A 25,266-nucleotide genomic window follows, 5' to 3' on the forward strand; every position below is an offset into this window, starting at 1 on the left:
CTTGTCTGCCATGATGGATTTGGCTATTGCCCGATGATCGGCATTGCTCTATTCTGATTGGTCAAAAATATTGAAAAGGCAGGGAATTTCTTGAGTCTATGTATAGCAAAGTTACCGGATTTGCAATGTCAACCTCTGAACAGGTGTTCATCGGTCTCAGGTTGACATTGCATTTTGTCAAGACCTGTTCGAGCGTTTTAGACCAATCAGAAAACGGCAAAATTCACAGTCATATAACAATATGTATGGTTTGGTAGACCGAGGTACCTTCATTGTTTGAACTCCTAGTCATTGTATAGTACTGAAATGCAATATGTGTTGAATACTTAGGCTTAACAGGCACTATTATCAATTCCAGTACATCATGACCAATGTAAAGACACTAGAACAAAGCCAGGGAAACATTAGGCAGAAGGAAAATGAAAAACGATATATGTAATGTATTAGGATCACTCAAGACTCGTATGCACGGACTGTTATTCTAACGCATTATTCAAACCGCTATTTCAGCTTCTGAAAGTTCAGCTGCACCCTATGCAATATAAACTTATCCGTACGAATCTATTTATCGTTTTCGTCGTTGACATAGACGCTGATGTAATGCCTGTAAATCGTGATACAATCGTGATACATGTTGCAAAACTATTGAAATGGACATTTGCAACAAAATAAAAACAAACCAAAAAAGCGGTTGTATCCATCTTATATCGTATTCCTGTCTAGCTACTAGTTATCAGATGGGAATTTAGCTACGTTTTCATTCATTTGAATTCGTCTACCACACTTTCTGAGGAATTGTTTGTGCTATAAAAAGTTGGAAATTAGAGCTTGTTGGGATAAATAATGTATGCATTATAACATGTACAATGTATGATGTTACTGTATTGTCCGAGAAAGAAGCATTTTGTTTAATATTAACTAGAAACAACTTCATTTTCAGAATAGTATAATGCAAAATTCATCAGACTCACTGCTCCCCTATACAGCCCCTCGCTGGTGTCTGATAAGGGTTCGCCAGTAAAAGCAGTTTCCCAAACAGTGGACTTTGTTCCGTTGTGTCATCTTCCCTGGACTCACCCTCACAACGCAAAAATTTGATCACTCACCCGCGATATTGTTGTCACGTGGTCAGCCTACAACATAGGTGTGGACGGTCCAATGTTTACTCTTACAAATATTTCATATATAAGTCTAATACTCTCAACTTATTTCTGCTATATCATGGCTGATGGGTGCATGAACTTTAAATGTGGGTTATGAAACTTTCGTATGTTATAGGTATACAATTAATGCGCATATACTTTTTAGAAATACAATATTGGTGCGTGGCCTTTATGTTAATCCTACCTGTACGATATATTTAATGTTAAATGAATTAGATTTTGTAACAAATAAATAAATTTTGGTAGATTCTAACCGTCAAAACATTATCAGAACGCTTGCTTATAGAGGGAATCACGATCTCTCCTGAACGCCATGCATCAGCAGTATAGGCCCCTAGTTGTGTAGCTTAGTCAGATCGATTAACATTAAACTAATTTGCTAGAAAATCATTTTGACATTGACGTGACAATTAGAGGAAGACAAGGCAGCACAACAGTGAACGAACAGTAGAGACATAACTTCCTCGTTGTAGTTATCCAAATATATATATGATATATAACAACATATAATACCATCATAAAATCGTATTGGACGGATCGACTTACAAAAATGTACATACGGTATGATATTCGCTATTTCGTACTTCGCACTTTTTTTCTCATCATACATTCCAATATATACAATGATTCATATCTAATCTAATCAGGTGGCACATAAGTTAGGCCGTAGTTTGTGGTTCTTTTTTAATGCTTCATTTTTTCCACCGTATAAAGCGTGATATTGATAAACTTGCTCATGATGTGTGTTCACCGTCGAAATTGTCTCATAGATGTACATCGCATTTATACATCAATTATCCAAGGATCGCTACACTGACGTTAATCAACCCGGACTGTCATAGTCATAGGCATGTCAGGAGCAATCGCATGCTGACATAATCACAAAAGGAGCCACGCCCAACTCCAAAGCCAATATATACATTTTGTATGATGTAGTATGTTAGGTTTTCCATGCTTATGTATTCCTATAGAACACTCCTGCGGCGTGCCCATATTGCGCTGACGACAATTGTGACAGATGTTGCGTTATTTCTAGTAATGAAGTTGGTGAAACTAAACTGGTTTCGTTTTATTATTAAGCGGGAAAAGGCATCATATGCAAATGTTTTACCTTACGAAATGAAAGATTTCTTGTTAAGTACGCTTTAGATGGTAAAACTCTGTGTACACCATGTTACGACCACCATACTCCGCTATAATGTTATTACAAAAATAAAAAAATCTCATTATCCAATCCTTCTGTTCTCTAATCACAGATTTTTCTGTTAAAATTCATGATCAAAGCTAACATCAAAATAATAATATGTCTGCTAATCGATTCGTTTGTTTGTTTGATTAAATTAACGTTCTATTAACAGTCAGGATCATGTAAGGACGGCCTCCAATGTATGTAGTGTGTAGCTGTATGGAGTGTTCAGTGAGTGTAGCTAATCGATGTCCTTTGTATTCATTTAGTTCGACTATTTATATACTGCAGTATGACCATACGACTATTACGAATACGTCCAATTATTGGACAGAAACACCGGTAGGCCATTCAAGGTCAGACATTAACGTATCAGACAATTTGTCCTCACAAAAACCCATGCTTAACCTTATCGCGAGTGTTCGGCCGAAATCTGACCAAATCTGGCGTTGGCTGGGGTGTTGGCATAACAATCTAAACAGAGAGATAATTTATATAACCCTCATTTGGGAACAAGTCTTGAACTGATCAAGGGCAGCAATGACAAAGTCTTACAATCGATTGTGAAATCAAGTCACATATATATGTATGTTTCATAAGGACATGAGCTGTACTCTTAATTTTTCATTGTTAGTAAGAATACAAGAGCAAGGTAAACATAGTTTTAATATAAAATGAGCGGTAACCTTTGGTTTGGTTTAGTTTAATAGGTAAAGATCCTATGTCAGTATGCTTTGGAAGGCTGCGGTATATTAGTGTTGTGTCTCCTTGTGATAGTTGTTTACCTTCTATAATACTATCGCATTACAACATGCCGCCAAAGACGCTGAGCAAGCATACCCCACCAGGTCACATTATACTGACAGTGAACAAACCAGTACCTTCACACTGAAATTTAAACAGGAGCAGAAACTGCTGCTTTTATAATCAATCAATGATATTCACGTGTTATGTTGAACATTGTTGCTCAAAAGGAAACTACATTGTTTTATAAATCGGCGCACTGATGTGCAATGTCGTAGCACAAGATAGCAGGTTCGTGTGTATAAGCATGTGGCTTGTAAGACTACAAGAACCATATTTGGTGGATACACATGAGGATAGAGTATTAAGATTATATATGTATCTAAAATGTAGAGTCAACAATAGCTCAATCAATTTCATTTATCTCCTTCCTGACACTTACTACTGTGATAATCCCGATATTAAATTTTACCATAAAAGACGCTAATAACTGCGTCAACGGATTAAAGGGTCAGGTAGAAATTAATACTTCAAGGTTTAGTTCAGGTTAAAATTGCCTCACTAGGACTAATAAAACCGATTTTTGGTTGACCTTAAACTACCCTTACTATCCTTATCGCAAACATAAGGACCTTGAACTGGTCACGCCGGACATTGTCCGGAGATTTTGGAACAGAGTGGCCATTGCTAACAGCAGTGTATCACATCATACAGTCGTGTTCATATACGATTATATACGGACAAACAATAGTTGATATAAAATCTTTTAAATTATTTGAAAAAAAACCTTATAGGACCAGGTTGGTCAGAAATGTAATTGCATATTTTTATAATGTCCACGAAGTTCTTTTTGCATTGCCTCTCCTGTATAACAGTGTTCAGGTTTAGGGAACAAATAACTAAATGAAAAAAAAACCCTTCGAAATGGCCCCTGTCTATACAAGATTGAGCCCAGGAAAGATTTTCATATGGCCGCTAATTGGCTGGCTAATAATGAATTTCAAAAGTAAAAATTTTCCAGAATATATATTGCAGGGTTGATGTCAGGAAAAAAGGGTTGATCCAGAATATATATCGCAGGGTTGATGTCAGGTTAGAGAAGTTGATCCAGAATACATATCGCAGGGTTGATGTCAGGAGAGAAGGGTTGATCCAGAATACATATCGCAGGGTTGATGTCAGGAGAGAGGAGTTGATCTAGAATATATATCGCAGGGATGGTGTCAGGAGGGAGGGGTTGATTTAGAATATATATCGCAGGGTTGATGTCAGGTTAGAGAAGTTGATCCAGAATACATATCGCAGGGTTGATGTCAGGAGAGAAGGGTTGATCCAGAATACATATCGCAGGTTGATGTCAGAGAGAGGGTTGATCTAGAATATATATCGCAGGGATGGTGTCAGAGGGAGGGGTTGATTTTTAGAATATATATCGCAGGGTTGATGTCAGGAAAGAAGGGTTGATCCAGAATACATATCGCAGAGATGATGTCAGGCGAGAGGGGTTGATCCAGAACATATATCGCAGGGTTGTTGTCAGGAGAGAAGGGTTGATCCAGGTATATCGCAGCATTGATGTCAGGAGAGAGCAGTTGATCCAGAATACATATCGCAGGGTTGTTGTCAGGAGAGACAAAAAGTGAAGGGATTGATCAAGAATATATATCGCAGGGTTATTGTCAGGAGAGACAAGAAGTGAAGGGATTGATCGATAATATATATCGCAGGGTTGTTGTCAGGAGAGAAGGGTTGATCCAGAATTTATATCGCAGGGTTGTTGTCAGGAGAGACAAAACGTAAAGAAATTGATCCAGAATATATATCCCAGGGTTGATGCCAAGAGATAGAGGTTGATCCAGAATATATATCGCAGGGTTGATGTCATGATAGAGGGGTTGATCCAGAATATTATATATCGCAGGGTCAAAGTCAGGAGAGAGAAGTTGATCCAGAATCTATATCGCATGGTTGATGTCAGGAGAGAAGGGTTGATCCAGAAAATATATCGCAGGGTTGATATCAGGAGAGACAAAAAGTGAAGGGGTTGATCCAGAATATATATCGCAGGGTTGTTGTCAGGAGAGACAAGAAGTGAAGGGATTGATCCAGAATATATATCGCAGGGTAGATGTCAGGATAGACAAAAAGTAAAGGGGTTGATCCAAAATATATATCGCAGAGTTGATGTTTCAGGAGCACTGGTAAACATTTACATTATACAGATTTCATAGATAATAAAACACAAATCAATGTACCAAGATTCCATCCAATCAGATGTATTGATTTTAGAAACCTAACGAAACCCTTTAAAAGGATTATCGCCGCTGTTTTCTAACAACCTACAAATTATTTTATAGATATCTACTGTCAATTATTTTCGTAGGTTACTGGTCATGTATCAGGTAGTCTGGATATTTCGTGATTGAAAAGAATTTATGCAAACCAGGGATTCGTGAATAATTGTAATGTTAATTGTAAATAATAATAAAGTTTTGTTATTTTTCTAAAAGAGGTCTAAATTGTTACCGATACTAAGTATACAAAGGCAGGCCGGAAGGACACGAGTGCGTAAGGTAGACGATGATATACCTACAAACAAAAATAGATAAGGTTTGATTTTAATTAAGCTCTAAAAAGGAAACAAATTAAAGTATCATAAAATATTGCGATGTAATTTGAAAGTGAAAATTACAAAATTGTAAATTATATGAAATATTTTATTCATCCGTACAGAATACTTATATTTTCACATAGTTTTGGTAATTTTACTCAAGCTTGTGTCTATTTTAATGAAATGTAATTATGACATTTGTCAACCTAGATTGGATTTGAGAAAACCGAACTTTGTTATTTTTTATCACAAATCCTTCAAAATTATGCTTTACGAGATTATGGAATTTTACCACATTCCATAGTGATAGGTCTGGCTGATTTGACAGGTTTAAAATATTCCATGGATCACTACAGAGCTTGAGGGCGTGAAAAGATCATTTGAGTATCAAGGGCCTCAAGACAACACTATCGACATTCCAAATGGATTCGACGTTTAACCAACTGAAAATAAATTTCAAATGAGGTATTGAAAAATGTCAAAGTACTATTGAAAAATCCAATCATTGTATTAATGCTACAACTGCTTAAGAACTAACTACCAAGAAATTCATTTCTAAGCTAACTCAACTAATATCTTCAAAATATGGAATGTCACACGTATGAATCATAAAGTTATTCGATGAATTTTAATAGATGTTTGAAAAATGTCAAATTACTATTGAAAAATCCCATCATTGTATTAATGCTACAACTGCTTAAGAACTAACTACCAAGAAATTCATTTCTAAGCTAACTCAACTAATATCTTCAAAATATGGAATGTCACACGTATGAATCATTAAGTTATTCGATGAATTTTAATAGATGTTTAAATGTTAATGTTTATGCTTTCTTATCTAGAACTTGACGGTTTTAATAAAACTTGAAAATATGCAGCACAAATAAACAATTACATAATGTATATAAAGTGATAAAAATATGATAATCGGTTTCGAGTGAAAGCTAAATGGAATTATTCTTGACCGCTAAATGGCCTCATTTCAAGCACGAATTAAATTCACGAACACTTTTGAATAGGTCTTTCTTTAGAGACATCGTTTAATTGTGTGTTTAACGATTCAATAATAATATGACATCGCCCGTGGACATGTGATTTATAATTATTCAATGTATGTACATAAAATATTTGGTAATTGCAAGACAATATCGACCATTAAGTGTTTCTATATTTAGCATGTAAATGAGTATACCGCTGGCAATTTACGCCTGTTAATTGCCAATATACCATCAGTCATGACCTTGGCGTTTCAATTCATTTCACATAAGCATACATGAACTAGCCTGATGGTTTTGTCATGGCCTTCATATAGGAATAGGTTATTATTTTTCAAAGTGAAACTCAAGTAGGTTACGTTTTTATCAAAAATGGAAACTTGCTCATCCGGGTTTTTCATTCTCATTGGTTTAACTTTCATAACTGCATTACTACCACGGAGTTTAGCTGTTCAGGAACAGGATTTAACTCATGCAGAAAAAGCTGCCTTTATAGCAGACTACCTTATTCAACATGAACTACAGTCGCACTATGTGTACGAATCTATCACCGCCTCAAAAGACCTCGTGCAAGAAATTTCTTCTCGAAACAAATCTTCAGCGACACCAGAACTGGTCAATGCCCTATCATCATATGCTCTTATGTCTTTCCCAAGCTTCCTCCGAGAGAAAATAGTTCAAGATATAACCGGCATATTAGTCGACGAGGCCGTAAAAGCCCTTCATCGCACAAATATTACGTTTAATTCGACTCTACCGTTATCCCATGAAGACATTCAGCAAATATCATCAGAATATAACTATGTTCAGGCGTTGACGCGAAGTATTACTATAGCCAAACCGCTGATAGAACAATATCGACAGGAAAATGACTCCACGATTTGCATCATATTGCTGAACAAAGCCATTGAGATGACTTCGTATATAGTTTCAACTCCGACTTTCCAAACTGTTATGGATATTGTCATAGACGAACTAAGCCAAGGATTTCTTAAATCTGATCTTCCAGAACGAATTACTGCAGAGGGAACTGAGTTTCTAGACGACACCAATAATACATTTAGCATTGTACAAACTGTGATAGAGAGTTCTAATATCGAAAGACTCATTTCTAGGTCTTATATCGCAAGTAAACCAGCACTTGATACAATATACCAAGGCGACACATTATTCTTGTACACAACACTTTTACGGATAATTGGCCTGGGGAGTAAAGGTTCTGTAGAAAATCTCGTCTTGAAGGTCGTCGAAGCAGATTTTCTGAAAACTTACAATGATAAATACAATGGAGATATCACATACCTCCTTAATGATCCACAGAATACGTACAAAAACGTTATACAAGAGATGAATGTTCTTCGTCTCTTACCATTCTCCTCAGGAGGGGCACGAATGATGCTGTCATATAACAGTTCAACAGCAAAACACAAGATCAATGAGGCTTGTTATGAAGATACCATGGGCTTTATCGACGCCGCTATAAACCAAGAAGATTGGACGTTAAGTTGTAAGTATCTTAAGGGTATGAGGACGTGGGGGTCATTCAAAATATAAATTCTTACTCAATAACATTTCATCAGGGTTGTTATCATAATAGATATTTTAGTGTATTTTTCCAATTGTAAATATGGTAAATAAAGTAACACTGATTTTCATGCGATAGCACTAATATCATGTGTAACGTTGTTGGTATAATGACAATATCCGTTTATCAAGTGACTTCCTCACATTGTGCGAGAAAGATAAATAGTAACTCCTTTCAATAAAAAACCGACTTTCAACTTCCTGACGTTTGCAATCGAGCGCTAACTATTTATACCTTTTAATTCGACCATTTCTCGAGTATTCTAATATGATAAAGTTATAAAGCAATCAGCTAAGGGTGATATTCTAGAATAAATTCATCTAGAATCGGCATACATTTCATGTACCGGTATATGTTAATTCGCATACTTAAGACGGGATATGTTGTTCCGCAGTACGATATTTGGAGAAGATGCAATGATTAAAAAGACATTACCAATAGGTACGTTGTTAACGGAGCACATTGGTTTGCGAATATTCGATATGAATAATTTAATAAAACGGAATCGAATACATTGTATTTATTTGTAATCAAACTGGATCTGTAGAGACCATTTTGTTGTTGTTGTTTTTCAGTTCTTGACGCACAAGGAAAACTTCCATCCGGGATCAGTGGTGGAAATTGGAATAACCTAGGTGACATGGACCAGTGTTTAAATGTCAAACCCGAAATCAAATCAAACTCACTTCTTCGAAGCAGCAATAGAGCAGTTGGAACCAAATATTGTCGCGTTCGCCGGCCCTATGACTTCATCAAATCGATTCCAGTTCGTTTGCATTTACAAATACTCTATTGATATACGATATATAATTTTATCTGCCATGACTCTTGGATAGGTTTTGTTATATTGGTTTACTTCCTATTAAAACATAGCCGTGATATCATCCATTGTAAATAGACTACAGTATCTACAATAAACCATAGACCTCACCTATCGCCGTCCAATTTGTTCGAACTTATTGGAAAGCAACAGGCAGGGGACAAGTTTTTTTTATTTAAATAATTGATTATGAATACAGAAATTTTAAATTGATTGTTTTTTTCAAATGTATGCTATAAATGATAATTAATATGGAAATTCCGTATTTCCGCATACATGTAAAAAAAAAATGAAAATAAATATGACAAATTGAATAAATACATCCAATTACACTATAACAGAAACACTAAAGCACGAAATATACACTTTGTACATCGGATCCATATAAATTTAGTAAAAAATATTATTATTATTGTTGTATTACATTATTTATTTACTTAAGTAAATAGTCGGGCAAAGAAAAATAGTCTAAATGCCTTCATTGGGCCTTCAAAAAGTCCATATATCTAAACGATTAGACTGGCCACCAGACCCTAAATTGCTGATAAGACTTTCTCACCAGAGTTCTTTACTAGATTATCTCCTCCTAGTTTAAAACTTATAGGCATGTAGTAGAGACAAAAATAATCAAGTTAAATTTTAGGGATTTGTTTAATATTCTAGAGACTGGTGGCCAGTCTACTTAATTTCTTTGCATGCTGATCAAATTTAACGGGAATTTTTTTTTTTATTTTACAACAGATAAATATAACACCATTTTGACCGATTTTAGCATTCCTTTGCTCAACTATTCACTTTAAAGAACTTTGTTTTTTAATTGCAGATTTGTGCATTATCACAGAAATATTGATTTTATTAATCCTCTACGATTAGTACATACCCTTGTTTGCATACACGTAGTAGTGAAATCTTTCCATCAATCGGACAATAAATACTTAAGTTATCGCACGGACACCATTTATAACATCCTCTTATGTTATTAATATACAATATCGCATATTATTGTAGTTTTAAGAAAGTTACGGGACTTGATAACTTCCCCAAATACTAAAATTACTTTCAACAGTAAACAACTATTTTAATTGTGATGCTGTGCAAACGACACATCCACTTCCGTGGAATTCTTGTTATTTGATGCATCCCCTGGAACCCGTCTGGGTGCTAAGACAATTAAATATTAACCCTTATTACCCGATATAACCATGATCTTCCCAAATACACACGCACTCATTACAATTAACGAACCACATAAAAGGTAGGCCGGATTTAAATCGTCTTAACTATTTATAAAGCATTGATTTAGCTTTGCTTTGATGTTACAGGAGGTAAAAAACATAACCAGATTTACGTTAGGCCTCTGTGTTCCAGACAGTTGCACTGAAAGTGACGTATATGGACTTCTGAAACTAGGTAAGTTTTTCGGTTTTACTTCACAATCAAACCTGCTACGCATTTGCATGACCGTGGATGTTAATAGGATCAAACCAATGAACTCTTGAACATGGTTACCGATAAAATGTAACGTCAGATCCCGGGGGATGATTTCGATCGGGGAGAAATACGCTTCTTATCATTAATAGGTGAATAACCAGTATTCAAATCTGGACCGGGTTCATGCCTGTAATTCCAACTTCCACGATACCCTGGGAAGAAGTCAACGTGGAGTCTCTTTGATCCCCTCTCTCACGGTCTCGTGATCGGAAACTCGTCTTCCCGCTTATTTGTTCTTCGCTGGGGGCGTATATGGCACATCGGTGTCTCTCTTTATACCCTTATGCTTCTAATTGACATGATAATAAATTCTTAGTTCGGACAAATGATGATTTGAGGAATTGGAATTCTCTGCAAAATCCCTTAATTGTCGAACTTAAACTACCGCATAGTACCACAACGGCTTTAATAAACCCGGTAACCATATACATTGGTTATCAGTATTATTGGAAATTGGAAATATCATTAAAGCGAATAGTCGTGCAAAGGAAACCAGTCTACCATTAAACTATACATCAAACTACATTAAAGTACATGTTTATGTTTATCTTTATATGTCCGACCATTCGCTTTAAATCAATCATATGTGTTATGACGGTTGGAGTTTGTTTCCACTATTCCTAGAATGGTCTCGAAGGGATCTTTCTCAAATTGTACACTCAGGTAGATTGATTTCTACTTGACAGATATTATCATGTGTAGTCACAAAGGTTCTTGTGGGTTAAATACAACCCCGAATGACTAATTACGAACTAAAATCACGTCTGTCACAGTGTAATTTGATAATAAATAGCGTGTAATCGGTTGGTTGATTGATTAAGATTGATTTATTTATAGCCAAGGTCAATCAAGGACGTCATTCCGTGAATGCGTCATGCTGCGTTACCGGATATAGGCAAAGTGGTATAAAATGCATATATATATTAGCAATCATTGTCTTTTTTAAAATTGTTTTAATTACAAGCTTTTATTAATATGTGTAATTTGATAAAATACCAAAATACCTAACAAAATTTGACATCTTTATTTGCACATTAACTGTTTGCATGACATATATTGTAATATGGGAGAAAAGACGATATTTTCTTTAAGTGGATTACATACAGATGTAATATTTTCTCTTAAAAGATGCGTTTGGAAATCTCACAGCAGACCTTCTACCAGTACATTGCCATGAGGAAGATGACCTATCTCAAGATTTATTGACACTCTTTGTTCTGTAAGTTCGAAACTTCACACTATTTTCTATTGAAGAAGTTATGTGTCACACATGACAATATTATAAAATAAATCAAAATCAGAGTTTTACTTACCGTAACAGTACACCGGAATCTGCCATATGATTAATAGAATATATCATTCGTTTCCCTTCATATTGGATTTATGATGCAATGAGGTTTTTTTCATGTTTTACCTGGACAAGCAAAAACGAAACATTCGAAAGAGTATTATCAATCAAATATGAAGGGAAACGAATGGCAGATTCTAGTTATCGTATGACCGATATTTGCCACGAAATTCTTTTCTTCTTCTTTTAATTTTCAAACATCTGATTAATCTATCATCAGTTGCGTTTCGGACCGCATCACTGAATATCAAATTTGGTCAAGTACCAGTGCGTTGGATTATAAGAGCTAAAAAAACAAGTTTATTTAAAGTTACAAGTGCCGTAATTTTCGTATTCACCAATCAGGAACAGCTTTTAATATGTTATTTGTTACCAAAAACCAACATTATGGAAATTACAGCTCCTACAATGTATAGGTTTTAATTTTACAAAGTCAATTGAGAGTTAAACGTGAAGTTTGGTTATGCTGCGGTAAAGTAAGAATTTACGTTGTAGTCCCCTATTTTCATTTTAACAGTGATATCTGTAATTATAAAGCGGCTTTTTTGGATAATTTTTCATCTAAACATACATAATGCATAAAAATCAAAAACAATTTTGGCGTATAAATTCTGCATTGTAATTATGTCTATGAAACATCAGACATGTTTCCATGTCAATGGAAGAAAGAAATAGCACTTCTAATAGTTTGCCTAGTAATAGCACTTATAACTTTAAAGTGTTATTTTTATTTTATCATGCATTTCTTGATCACGATTAAACATGCAAATAATATCAAGATAAATCGGAAAATTACATACACTATAAAATGGTTTTATCACAGAGGAAAACACGAATGCCATACGATAAATTTTACATGGTTGTAATTTACAGAAGTGCAAGAAAAATGTTCTAAATAAAGGCATTTTCATGTAATATTGATTGAGTTAGCCTATTTGTCACAAAACTATACATGTTTCATAATGTAAATGCGATAACGGATTCTTATTTTTTCTCAAACTTCCCTTAGTGTGGTAACACCAACGGCAGCTCCCACTGGTAATCTCTAACCTCTCCCGATTCTCCTTTTTCCTAGAATACTTATCGGTTGCATCGCCTTTCTGACGTTTTCTGGAACTGTTTATGTTGCCATAGAAACACGTGGTATAATCAGACATGAAAGCAATAACCTCGAAGAAGAAAAGAGTAACGTTGCTCTCAACGATCCACAGGGAAAAGATACGACTCCCAGTTGTATAAATGTAAGAGTTGAAACCAACGGCAAAATCAAAGAAGATAATCCATGCCCGGGACGTGATACTATAGATCACTGTAAAACATCTTGTAATGGCACAGATCAATTAAACGACACTCCGAATCATAAAGAGTGGACAAACGGTAGCTTGCAAAAGACAGAAAACGAGAACAAGAATAAAGAAGGTAATATACATCTCTATTTTGATATCTTTATTAGTTTAACAGTCAGAGTCATGTAAGGACGTGTCAGGTTTGTTGACGGAGGAAAGCCGGAGTATCCGGGGAAAAACACCGCCTAGCAGTCAGTACCTGGCAACTGCCTCACATGAGATTCGAACTCGCGACCAAGAGGTGGAAGGCTTGTGGTCTGTGTTAAAACATCTTGGCCACTCGGTCCCTATTTTGATGTATGTGTACGTTTTGTATATACAATCATACATATGTGAGTGTGGGTGATTTTTATAGGATCAATATCATAATTTTGTAATGGTGCTTATGGATATTACTATAGTTTTCTCCGATGAAAATATTACAAGATAATTTCAGAACCGCTAATGTACGTACGGTATATATGATATGATTTGAAAACAGTTCAAAGGCTTCATGCTATTCCAAAGATTAATTCTTAAGTCATATTTCCATCAAAGCGTATGTCCTTGGTTTTGGAAAAAAATGTTTCTATATGAGATGAGACAATACACTTCAGAAGGCTTTATTTTCTATTAATAGGTGTGTTAGTTGCTATCATGAAAGCATTCGCCTTACAAATAAATGTCCCGAAGATAATGAAAACGCAGTTATCACCAAATTCAATTGGATGTCTCCATGGGTTACGACCAATCACCATTTCTTGGTCCATACTGATCCATTCCTACTTGTTCGGCCTCACAAAAGATTTTCGCCATGCCTGGACTATAGGTAAATATCGATACTATTTTTAAATTAATAGATAAAACCAAAACGACCAATATACCTACATCAAATGGAGGAAGTCTGATAACAAATAAAAAAAGCAATGAAATGAAAACTAAATATTATTGAAATTTGACGTCAAAGTTATTTGAAATTGTACAAATTGATGATATCGTTGTGTTAAGTAAAGAACAGAGTAACCTACACGTTTACTGAGTTTCGGAGTAACTATATGACTTTTATACAGGGCGTATTACTTTAGATGTATAATTATGTCTATCAATTCTTCATACTCCTACACTTAACAAACAATTGTTTTGACAGTTTCAGTTGTTTACTTACATGTATATATCAAATAGGTTATTTGTTATTGAAGATACAGTGTAGTATAAATGACACATCTTTTTCGAGAAAATATTTGGGGGACATGTTTACAGTAAACATTGTTACCTCGCAGAAGAAAACAATAGACCTTAAAAAGGTATGTTAGGATAATTTTCTCATCAATATTATTTGTTTATGACAGCTAACCCCGAAACCTTTGCAAACACACGACACAGATTTATATTCCAAGGTGTGATTGGCTCAAACTTTGCCGTAGATACCTTTTTCGTGATGAGGTGGGTGAGAATCAGCAGTGAATAAATCTGATTTTGTTAAATATATGGTACATTTTCAGTATCTTTAGCATAAAAGCGTTATTATTGTAATAAGGACAACTCGAAATAGCTTATTGAACAATATTGGTGTCAATTCTGTTCATAAACTCGCATTGAGTTCTAAATATTGAAGCAAAATTCTACATATATGTAATTTACATCATGAAAGATACGATCAATGGTCTTGCATAACACCTTTCTGTTTGTTATCGTCATATCGATATTTCAATCGGTATATTATGTATAAAAACATTATAGAATAGACAATTCACCTTTTAAGGTGAACACTTATTATAAAAAACACACAAAAAACATTTCATTAAATTGGCAAAATTGAAGATTTTGATTTTTAACCGTAAGTTTGTAATTGCTACCATTACTATTCACACTGAAAATCAAAGTTACATGACTTAAACATGAATGAATTAACAAGATAAAGTTGGCCTGTATCGCTCACCTTGGTGTTATAATAATTACAGCAAAATACTACATTTCAAAGATAAAGACGAATTTCCAAGAATTTGCTTTTATTAATGATCTTACTATAAAATGTATGATTCATCAGGCTTATGGATGCAAACTTGTATGATACGAAAAATGATCGCGTATTATGAGACAACCTATACAGTTGTGTGACCACACAACGTTCCAAAAACTGCGTACACACATTGTACCCACATCGTGCATACATCGTGCGCACAGCTGTTCAATTGGTCAATCATTTGCGAAATCATTCCATAAACCGACTTTGTTGATGAGTTTAAGTTTAAACATATTTTATTGACATAAAATGACAAAAGGATAAGTTTTTTTGTTGATGAGTCTCGTTTGCCTGTACTGTCATATTAGTGATATATAAATCTAATAATCAATTTCTGTTTAAACACATGTTTCTGCACATGTAATATTTCATCATAACATTTGAAATATATTTTGATTAATATATACGTATTTACTTTTGATTCATTCATTGTATTGACAGTTTAGGCGATCTCTCTACATACATATGTATTATATATAAACATGATCTATACTATTTACATTTATTGTTTACATTTATTTGAAGATTAAATAAGTTTATTAACTAAAAGTGATCATCTTGTTTGTCTCCGGCAGTGGGATGTTACTTACCTACACGCAAATGAAGTATCTGGCAAAAATGAGGACAAAACTAAATGGACGGAATTTATGCCAATATATTTTCCTTTATTTCTTCCGCAGACTTTTTAGGTAAGAACGTTTTTGATAACAAAGCTATCATATAATGAGGACTAAGAATAAGTATGCAAATGATTCGAAGTTATGATACAGACAATTCAGCAAAGAACAAGATAATGTAATAATGAGAGAGGGGAAAAGGGAATTCATGAGAATTCGAAAGACACCTTGTGGCTGTTAAAATATCGAAAAAATGTTGAAAACTCGAGATAGAACGTGTTCACTACTTTCTTCTTTCGCTTTGCTAAATATATTCAAGATCGCAAGAACATAGCTTCTTTTCAAGTATTCCGATTGTATAAAAATAAACCAAATGATTGACATACTTTGGTTGATCTACTATCTCATTATAAGCAAAAACTATTTAAAAAGGAAGAAACAAAAAGAAATGTGAAATTCGAGAAAGAGTGTGTAGTTCGTTAACAAAATTGAAGTAGTATTTTACCTTCAGTGTAAAACAATAATAATATCTTCTGTAATAACAATAACAAGAATATGCAATATTGTGTCTTAAATGTGACAGCATCAGATATGTTGATCATGTCTTTATTTCGAAACGTATTAACATTCTTCAGGAATTTTCTGAAATTGGATAAATGAACTTCTGGATTAGCTTGATGCCAATGATAATATGAAGTAAACTCTTTTTTAGACTAACCCCAGTGTATGTCATGACACTGCTCATCAATTACGCATTACTGCCAAAAATTTCAAGTGGTCCTATTGAGCCAGGCGTTTACGAAACAAACGAATTCTGCGATAAATATTGGTGGACAAATCTTCTGTACGTCAATAATATTGTCAAACCTATCGAATCGGTAAGTTCACGCATAAACCTAGTTTTGCAGAATTTCTTCGTTGTTGTTGATAATTATTTCAGCATTGTTCTCTATTACTTTTACACTTGGGGCGCGGTGACCAAGTGGTTAAGATATCTCGACATATTACCCCACCTCTGGGTCGCTAGTTTGAATCCCATGTGGAACAGTTGCTAACAGCTGTTCATGGTTTTTCTCCGGGTACTACGAGTACCACAAACAAACCTGGTACGTCCTTATATGACGCTGGCTGTTAAAAGAACGTTAAACTAACAAAATAAAATCTTACCCCGGAAATTTTGCCGGTGTGGAATTTTGCCATATCACACTAGGGTAAAGTCATGTACCTCTGCTCATATAGGGTAAGTGAAAAATGATTTTCACCCTCTTTGGGATGAGACAGACATTAAACCTTGGGATAAGACTTTTACGGTGTTATACACTCGTCAAAACCTCTTGTTTGACCACTTCTGAATCTTACACCTCGGGTTAAGGTTCTCCTGTTTTACCCCAAAGAAAGTAAATGATTTTATTATCCTCTTACATGGCTTTCCTCCACCAACAAACCTGGTAGTCTTTACATGACCCTGGCTGTTAATAGAACTAATAAAACCAAATCTTACTCAGGGCAGGGATATCTCTCCCTCGGGTAAAGACAAGCTACACTTGATCTTTGCACGTGGTCACATAGGGTAAGAGAAAAAGAATAATTCACCCTCTTTGGGGTAAGGCAGGGGATCTCAATCTTCGGGATAAGATTCTTAAGCTCTCAAACACTCGGCACAGCCTCGTGTTTGACAAGATACAATTCTCGCTCGTCAGGGTAAGATTATCCTGTCCCTTCCCAAAGGAGGTAAACGATTATGTTAACTTCATTCGGCAATGAAAAAGTAGTAAAGTCCCTAATGACTTGTAGTAAAAGGTCTGAAATATCCTTCGGGTTAAGTGTTTTGACGCAAATGATTTCTTTCCGACCCCCAACCCTCCCCCGCCACGCCCGTTTATTGTTTTTGTTTTTTTGTGTATTTTTTGTGTATATTACTTCATAAACCAAGAATATACTGTGACCAATGCTTATAATTCTAGTACACATTACCATACGTTTATGAAACTGGGTCCGTGATATGTTTGGGTTAAGAACGACACATGCACCACGCATTTCCATTGTATGACCTTCTTAGTCATCAAACTCACACGGTTTATACTATTTTCTCGACTTCACTTCGATAATCAAGAAGATCACATACTTGAGGTTCTCTCTGTGTCATACATTGTGAATGATGTTGAATGGAGGTCAATGCTGCAAAGGTCAAACAGTCGGTTAGCTTTTTTCAATAACTGAAAGACATAAAAAGTTGATATTGGACATAAAGTGTGGTGGCATACACGACTACTACACAGACTCTAACGAATTGCTTTTTCTAACATTCAAACAGAATCCGTCCAGACCACCTTCTGGTTTCGTGAATACTTATTCAAGCAAAAACATTGATACATACATTTATCACATAATCCGCCTGATATCCAGTGATTTCGCCCATGTAATATATTTGCATACGTCACTTGTGTAATATGACCTAGAGCGATTTTCATTGGCTGGAAATCCGTTTTGACGTCTGACAGAAACAATAAAATGACGTCAGGAAAAGTGACGTGACGTCAGAATTACGAGGACGGCGGAACAAAACGGCAGCCTGGATTTTCGGAAAACGTTTTGACGTTAATGTTTTATTATGTAGGTATTTGTAATTATGTGATAAAAAGTATTTTAAAGTTGTGTTCATTTTATGAGATTTTAGGAAACTCGTCTCGAAGTTTTAATTGTTTTTGCTTGCCAACGCTTGCAAAAATAAAAACTTCTCAGACTCGTTTCATAAAATATCATATGAAATTATCACTAATGTAAGATCCTATATATACAGGGAGATTATTTGACCTTTTCCTATTATTTCAGCGTTTCTGCTATTACACGTATGGTTATAATTTTGCTACACTTATTGTTACCGTAATGTGGTTTAATTCTTTGCTTTCCCTTTTCTGTTTCATATTTATAGTGCATGAGTTGGTCCTGGTACCTTGCAAATGACATGCAGTTTTTTGTGTTATCACTTCCCCTCCTACTTATCATGATGTTGTAAGTATATTGTATATGGTCAATTTAATAAAATTCGTCCAATTGCTTTGATACAAGGTCAGATAATCTTTATAGAAATGATACATAACAAAACTAAACAAATGAAACCCTTGAGGACGAAATACCATTTCCATTTAAGCTCAATTTGGAAAACCGGAAATACTGTTTTGTTCAATATTAATTGAACTGTTTTATTTGTAGTTTCAGTTTTTCAGCTTTATTATTTACTTAACTAGAGTGAAATCGGCAATGACAATGCACATGACAACTCTTGCATGTTTTACCCCAAATATCACGGTAACCAGATTTGTTCCAAATATACCACATAGTCAGGGACGTAGATCTCACAGAGGTTCACAAATGTTCCAAGTTTCCAATTTTTTTATTGGTTCTTTTTTCTCGTTCCCTAATCGCTGCTAACTAGGTGTTCTTTGTCGTGTATTACATTTCTTTTTGTAGGGATGATAACAAAAGTTATCATTTACTATTCCTTTTCATTCCATATATTTCTAAAACTGCAAGCCTAGGCTACTTAGGACTCTTGTTGTGCAGGTGATATTTTTTGAACCAATCAGTCAACAAGACAGTCCACAGACCGCCATCTCGGATTTTGGTAGTTAAAGATTACCGTTTTTCAAAGGTACTCAGGGAATCTGTTCCAAATATGATATATTGGTTCCCTTTGGACCCTGGAGATGCATATGGCAATTTTGGAATAATCCCACAAGATGACGAAAATGAAGCCATCCTTACGAGGATCGAGGATGTACGATGGCCCGTTTGAGCCTGTCAAATTACAACTACGTTATTGAATAAGTTGTACATTTATAAATTGACAAAGTGTATATGACCATTTACTCTTAAGTAGTTGTACATTTTTAAACTGACAAAGTGTACATGACTATTTACGGTGGGCAGTTCAAGGTATCGGCGTGAGTTATTTGGAGACTGGTGAATGGGGAATGTTAGATTCCAGTCTTGACCTTTGGTTCAGCTTTGATCAATATTGCAGCGATAACGCCACAAACAATAAAACGCAGACCACGTCCTCTCATGTTTTAAGACAAAGTTGCATTTGTATGTTTATAGATAAAATTTGAAGACCACATACTATATAACTGACTGCATTTACAGGGAATATCGAACTGATGATAGCCTGTGTTTTATTGTTGTCATGTTATCGCTGCAATATCAATCAAGGCTGTACCAAAGGTCAAGACTGGAATCTAACATCCCCATTCACCAGTCTCCCAATTACTCACGCCGATCCCTTGCCCTGCCCACCGTAAATGGTCATGTACACTTTGTCAATTTATAAATATACAACTACTTAAGAGTAAATGGTCATGTACACTTTGTCAATTTATAAATGTACAACTTATTCAATAACGTAGTTGTAATTTGACAGGCTCAAACGGGCCATCGTACATCCTCGATTTTAATAACAAGAATTAGTTACTGCTATTTCTTAAAAAAGTTTAGATGTGATTTCTCTGAAATTTTATATGTAGGATTGTCTTTGTCCCTATTGATTGTCAAATGCATTTTTCACTTAATATACAAAGGAAACAGCATGACTGATATGCAGCCAGTTTCTCATTAAGTACTAATGTCTAATATTTTCTAAGTTTAATCTTATAGGGACTAATGGGTCATGCTATCAATTCTGGTAATTACAGCATGGCAGGGCATGACCGTATTGAAGACAATTGAAGTGTTAAGCAAACTTAATATGATATTTCCCTAGATATCTATTCAATACTTGAAAGAAATATGGAAAAGAAGAGAGAAGCAGAGAAAAGCTACCTCTTACCATTGTCAGAAGTAGATAATTCTTTAGTGGGCGCCAAGATCAGTCTGGGATATTTTGTTGATTTAATGTTGTTTAATTTATTTTTTACGTGCGCTTCAATGTTTAGGTTATTTGGTTATCGGTTGTATACTTTTATACAAGTTGTTATTAACATAGTATCATGGAAATAAATAGCACTATGAACTTTCACTTTTATTTATAAATATGTGTCCATATATCACAAAAACGAAGCGGTATTCTTTCAGGTACAAATGTCGATGATTGATGGCAATATTTGTAATGAAATTGGTTTGGTTCTATTTGTTTATCAAGAGTCGTCGTATATACGTATAACAATAACCACATAGAAATGAATATTTGAACGTTAGAATATGCATCCCTTGTGTTACAGCCAGCTGCAGATAGGTATCGTTTTAAGTGCAATGTTGATCATTGCGGGAATGGTTTACACCGGATGGATGCAATACCATATAGTTGGGGGCAATTGGTATTCGTAAGTATCGCAAATCTATTGTTACTGTTTCACACTTTGCGTTATGATCATTATACAGTAGATTTAATCTTAATTACAATGAGTCATTTACTGAAGTGAAACAGCGTATTTTAAAGATGCTCCACCGCCGACAGACCAAAAATGATATTCATCATTTGAACAATAATTGGTGTTTAATCGTGTATATAATAGTCTAATTAACACAAAGAATAATATAAAATAATTTATTTTGCCTTTGGTACATGCGCATTCAGTAGTTCATTTCATATAGGATATAGTGGTACGATTTTTTTCGGGATGCAATTAATTATTTTTCATATTGTTAACTTGAAGTAAAATTAGAAGCTGAAACTTTTCAATGGTGGTAATGGTGTAAAGTAAGTAACTTTTGTAACTGAAGAAAAATACTAAATCGTCTGCTCTTGTTTTTAATAGTGAAAAAATACCATTTGTCAGCGGTGGAGCATCTTTAAGGATTAATCTGTTAAACAAGGTATAATATAAGTATTATGATTTAATGCGCGTCAAATTAGATATCGATGAGTAAACGTTACTAAACGAAATGAGCGGTAAAACAATAAGGATGACACCGGGCTACTAAAGATATGTTGCGTTCCGTAACAAAATGAGCTAACGTTGAAACCTTTCAACGAATTAACATCAACATAACTGTATTAAGATATTTGGAAAAATCTGTGGTAAAATAAAACAAATATTGCATATAAGAGAATCTTATAAAGAGAAACCTTACATTTTTTTCGAGTCAATAAGCATCTTCGTTTTTTGCATTCTTTAACTTTGAGTTTGCTGCTTAAATATATTTCCAATTGATTCTGTGACTTACTTTGTAGAGCATAAAATAGGGTAGCAGTAAATCACTTCAAATCGATAAGGCTAAGAGTGGACCAACTACACTGTCTAGAGGTGGGGGGGATAAAACCTAATATCAAAACCGTGATTCTGTTTTAAAATTTCATAGTGTCTTGGATCGTGATCGCATTGAAGCCTATTGGACAGATATCTACGTCTTTCCCCTTGGTCGTATTGGTGCATATATGATAGGATTTCTTTTCGGGATCTTCCTTCAAAAACGAACTCGAAGATCAACGTCAAAGGTAATGCATTTTTACAGGTACTAAACCCTTCATTTATTTGCTATTTTTCATCACTATTTCAATTTGGTGACTACGCTCGCAGTTTTTCGTTGAGGCATTTTATATAAATACTACAACTTGATTTTGATGACCTCCTGAAAAGTCGTTTTTGTGATTTTTTTTATTTGTTTATATACTATTATCAGTCTGTTGTACATATCATCAATTGCAATATTACGAAAATTATCAAGGTTTGAAATTTCCGAGAAGCTACATCTAATTTGCGAAAGTATGATTTAAAAGATTTTGAAAAATGAGAATGCAATATATATTCAAAACACAAAATTAATGTAGGCACTTCAAATAGGAATTAGATCTATGGGAGTGGTGAGGCTAGGATTTTATTTGTGTCACTGAATGCCATGTTTGATGAAGTGAAAACTAAAATAAGTGATGGCATCTTTCTTTAAGTATTGACGACATTATCTTTATTAAAAGTATATATTGATTACGTATAATATGTGTTTGAAGAAATGAAGAGATTTGTAGCAAAAATTATCTACGCTGCTACAGCTACATGTAAACGTTCGGGGTACGGTGCGCTGATGGTGTAAATGCTACTGCCGTTATTGGTGATACAAGCACACACTCTTTTCCCTTAAAGCGAACAATTTCCCGCCAAACTCTATCCATGTCTGTGACACCGTGCTGTAATGTTACCTCCGGTTTCACAGATAGAGGACTAATAATGTAGGTAGAAGGCCTTTTCGAACTAATGAATTGTTCCCAATCAATTTTCGTTCGGCGTTAGTTCAAGAGATTATGAACATCTAATTCGTCATGGGTATTACCTCGAAAGTCGTATTGCTCTTACTAAAAGACATTGATGTGTGCCGAATGACCGTTCCGAAATTATTATTTTTAGTATACTTTATTTTAAAGATTGTAGGGTTTGTTGGATGGACTATGGCCACAGGAGTCGCCCTGACTTTGGTATATGTCGTATATGACTTTAATAAGGAAGAAGGCGAACCTTGGACATCACTACAAAATGCATGCTATGAGGCCGTTAGCAGACCTGCCTGGGCCATGTGTATTTGCTGGGTTATATTTGCCTGTTACAACTACATGGGAGGTATGTAGGATTCCTATCATGACATTTTATTTAAAAGTGATGCTATGATACGTAATGATGCTGCATACCAAAACATTATGTAGGAAGAACATAATCAAATGTGCATATACACATCAGAATACATCGTCGAACCCACTAAATCCATGGTACCCCTGAGATTCCGTCACATTTCCGGTATCGCCGAAATTTATTTCATGTAATGAACTAATTTTGTTTCGAAAACTTGCTTCTTCGGTTATTCAACTTTATTCGGTATAGTGTTATACTGATATTCTTTGTTATTTTCGCAACAGGTCCCGTAAATGCCTTCTTGTCGTGGAAAGGTCTTATTCCTCTGTCTCGTCTGACTTATTCCGTCTACCTAATCCACCCACTGGTGATGCAGCTACGAGGCTACTCGGCAAAATCAATTTTATACTATTCCGATTTCGATATGGTAGGTATACATTATTCTGAGTACAATATGAATTTTATTTGATAGAAATACGGTAAAACTCTGTTAACATGAAGTCGGCGTGGTCAGGTAAAATTGTATATTGTATAAATTATACAATTTTCATCGGGTATAATAAACACTACTTCCAAAAATGTTTGTTCTAGCAAAGTTAAAAGTGTTTGAGGCATATAATTGTCTTGTTCTGGTGCCTGTTTTCGATTGATATTGAAAAAATAGATTCCCATTTTTGTTATTGCGAACTGCTTACATTTACAATGTAGATTATAACTAAATTATTGGTTCAAAATCGTGGTGTTATGTCCATTAAATGAATATCGAATGTTATGTCATTTACTACTAATGAATGTATTGTCTATGTGATTTAAACGTTACATATCTACTATTCAACAACATATCGATTGTATTGAATTAAGATACATGTCCAAAAACAAACCTATTACATGAATATATATTTCTGTCTATTCCTTTTGTGTTCCATTTCACCCTGTTGAAATCACCTCCCTCCTACGTTCTAGCCCGAATCACTTGAAAAAAATATAAAGTTATTCACTAACGAAGAAAACAATTACCGTGGCAGAATTAGGGATACATATTTGTCTTCACGTTCATACCAAAGACGTGCATATCGCACTTAATAAAATGCTTAGTTAGGTCACAGTGACCAGTTTATCATCTGTTTCCGGAAAGTGGTCTAGCACTTCAAACATGAAAAGAATTCAATTGTATTTGGTGGTGTATACTGGTTACATGTGTACATTACAAAGTACTAATATGCACAAAACGAAAGTCGATCATAATATGACAATGTAACAGGAACTTCGTCCCCAGCTGATGCTGATGCTAACACGGCTGTCAAGTAACTTTCTCACTTAAATCTGACTTTTTAAACCTTCCTTTAAAATTAAACCTTGTCTATTTCTATTTGCAGATTTATCTCCACTTAGCCAACCTCGTTTTGTCCTTCCCAGCTGCCTTCATCGTATCTGTAACGCTTGAATCCCCTTTTATAGCCATTGAAAAAATATTATTAGAATAACAAAACAATTGATATACATAGAAAATATTATGATGAAAAAAAAAATTATTAAATGAAGTACTTTATCAGAGTAGCGCTTATAAGCTAGGGACATTTCGTTGTACTTATTTATCAAAATATATGATAAAATAATAGTGTACATAAAGTTTTTTTCCGTGACATTAATAATACATTGGATATATGAATTTATCATAACAATGATAAGAATTTTAGATGTTTCAACTGATAAGTCTGTGACCATTTCAACATCATACAATATAAATACATATTAAGAACATTCTTTTAATTCAATTACAAATGTTGAACCATTAAAATGAA

At 34.6% G+C, this 25,266-nt stretch overlaps 1 protein-coding gene across 1 annotated transcript; it reads left to right on the top strand.

The window, feature by feature from the left end:
* The first annotated feature begins 6,982 nt into the window (after window positions 1-6,982).
* On the top strand, window positions 6,983-25,266 carry LOC138319472 (O-acyltransferase like protein-like). Its single transcript, XM_069262631.1, has 15 exons — window positions 6,983-8,206; window positions 8,860-9,050; window positions 10,427-10,514; window positions 11,724-11,814; window positions 13,019-13,362; window positions 13,909-14,097; window positions 14,618-14,711; window positions 15,867-15,980; window positions 16,621-16,786; window positions 18,841-18,920; window positions 21,125-21,226; window positions 22,206-22,341; window positions 23,263-23,455; window positions 23,749-23,891; window positions 24,841-25,266. The coding sequence occupies exons 1-15, from the start codon at window positions 7,072-7,074 to the stop codon at window positions 24,946-24,948; spliced, it is 3,174 nt and encodes a 1,057-aa protein (XP_069118732.1). The 5' UTR covers window positions 6,983-7,071; the 3' UTR covers window positions 24,949-25,266.

This window comes from Argopecten irradians, chromosome 1 (genome assembly GCF_041381155.1).
Source record: "Argopecten irradians isolate NY chromosome 1, Ai_NY, whole genome shotgun sequence".
NCBI lineage: Eukaryota > Metazoa > Mollusca > Bivalvia > Pectinida > Pectinidae > Argopecten > Argopecten irradians.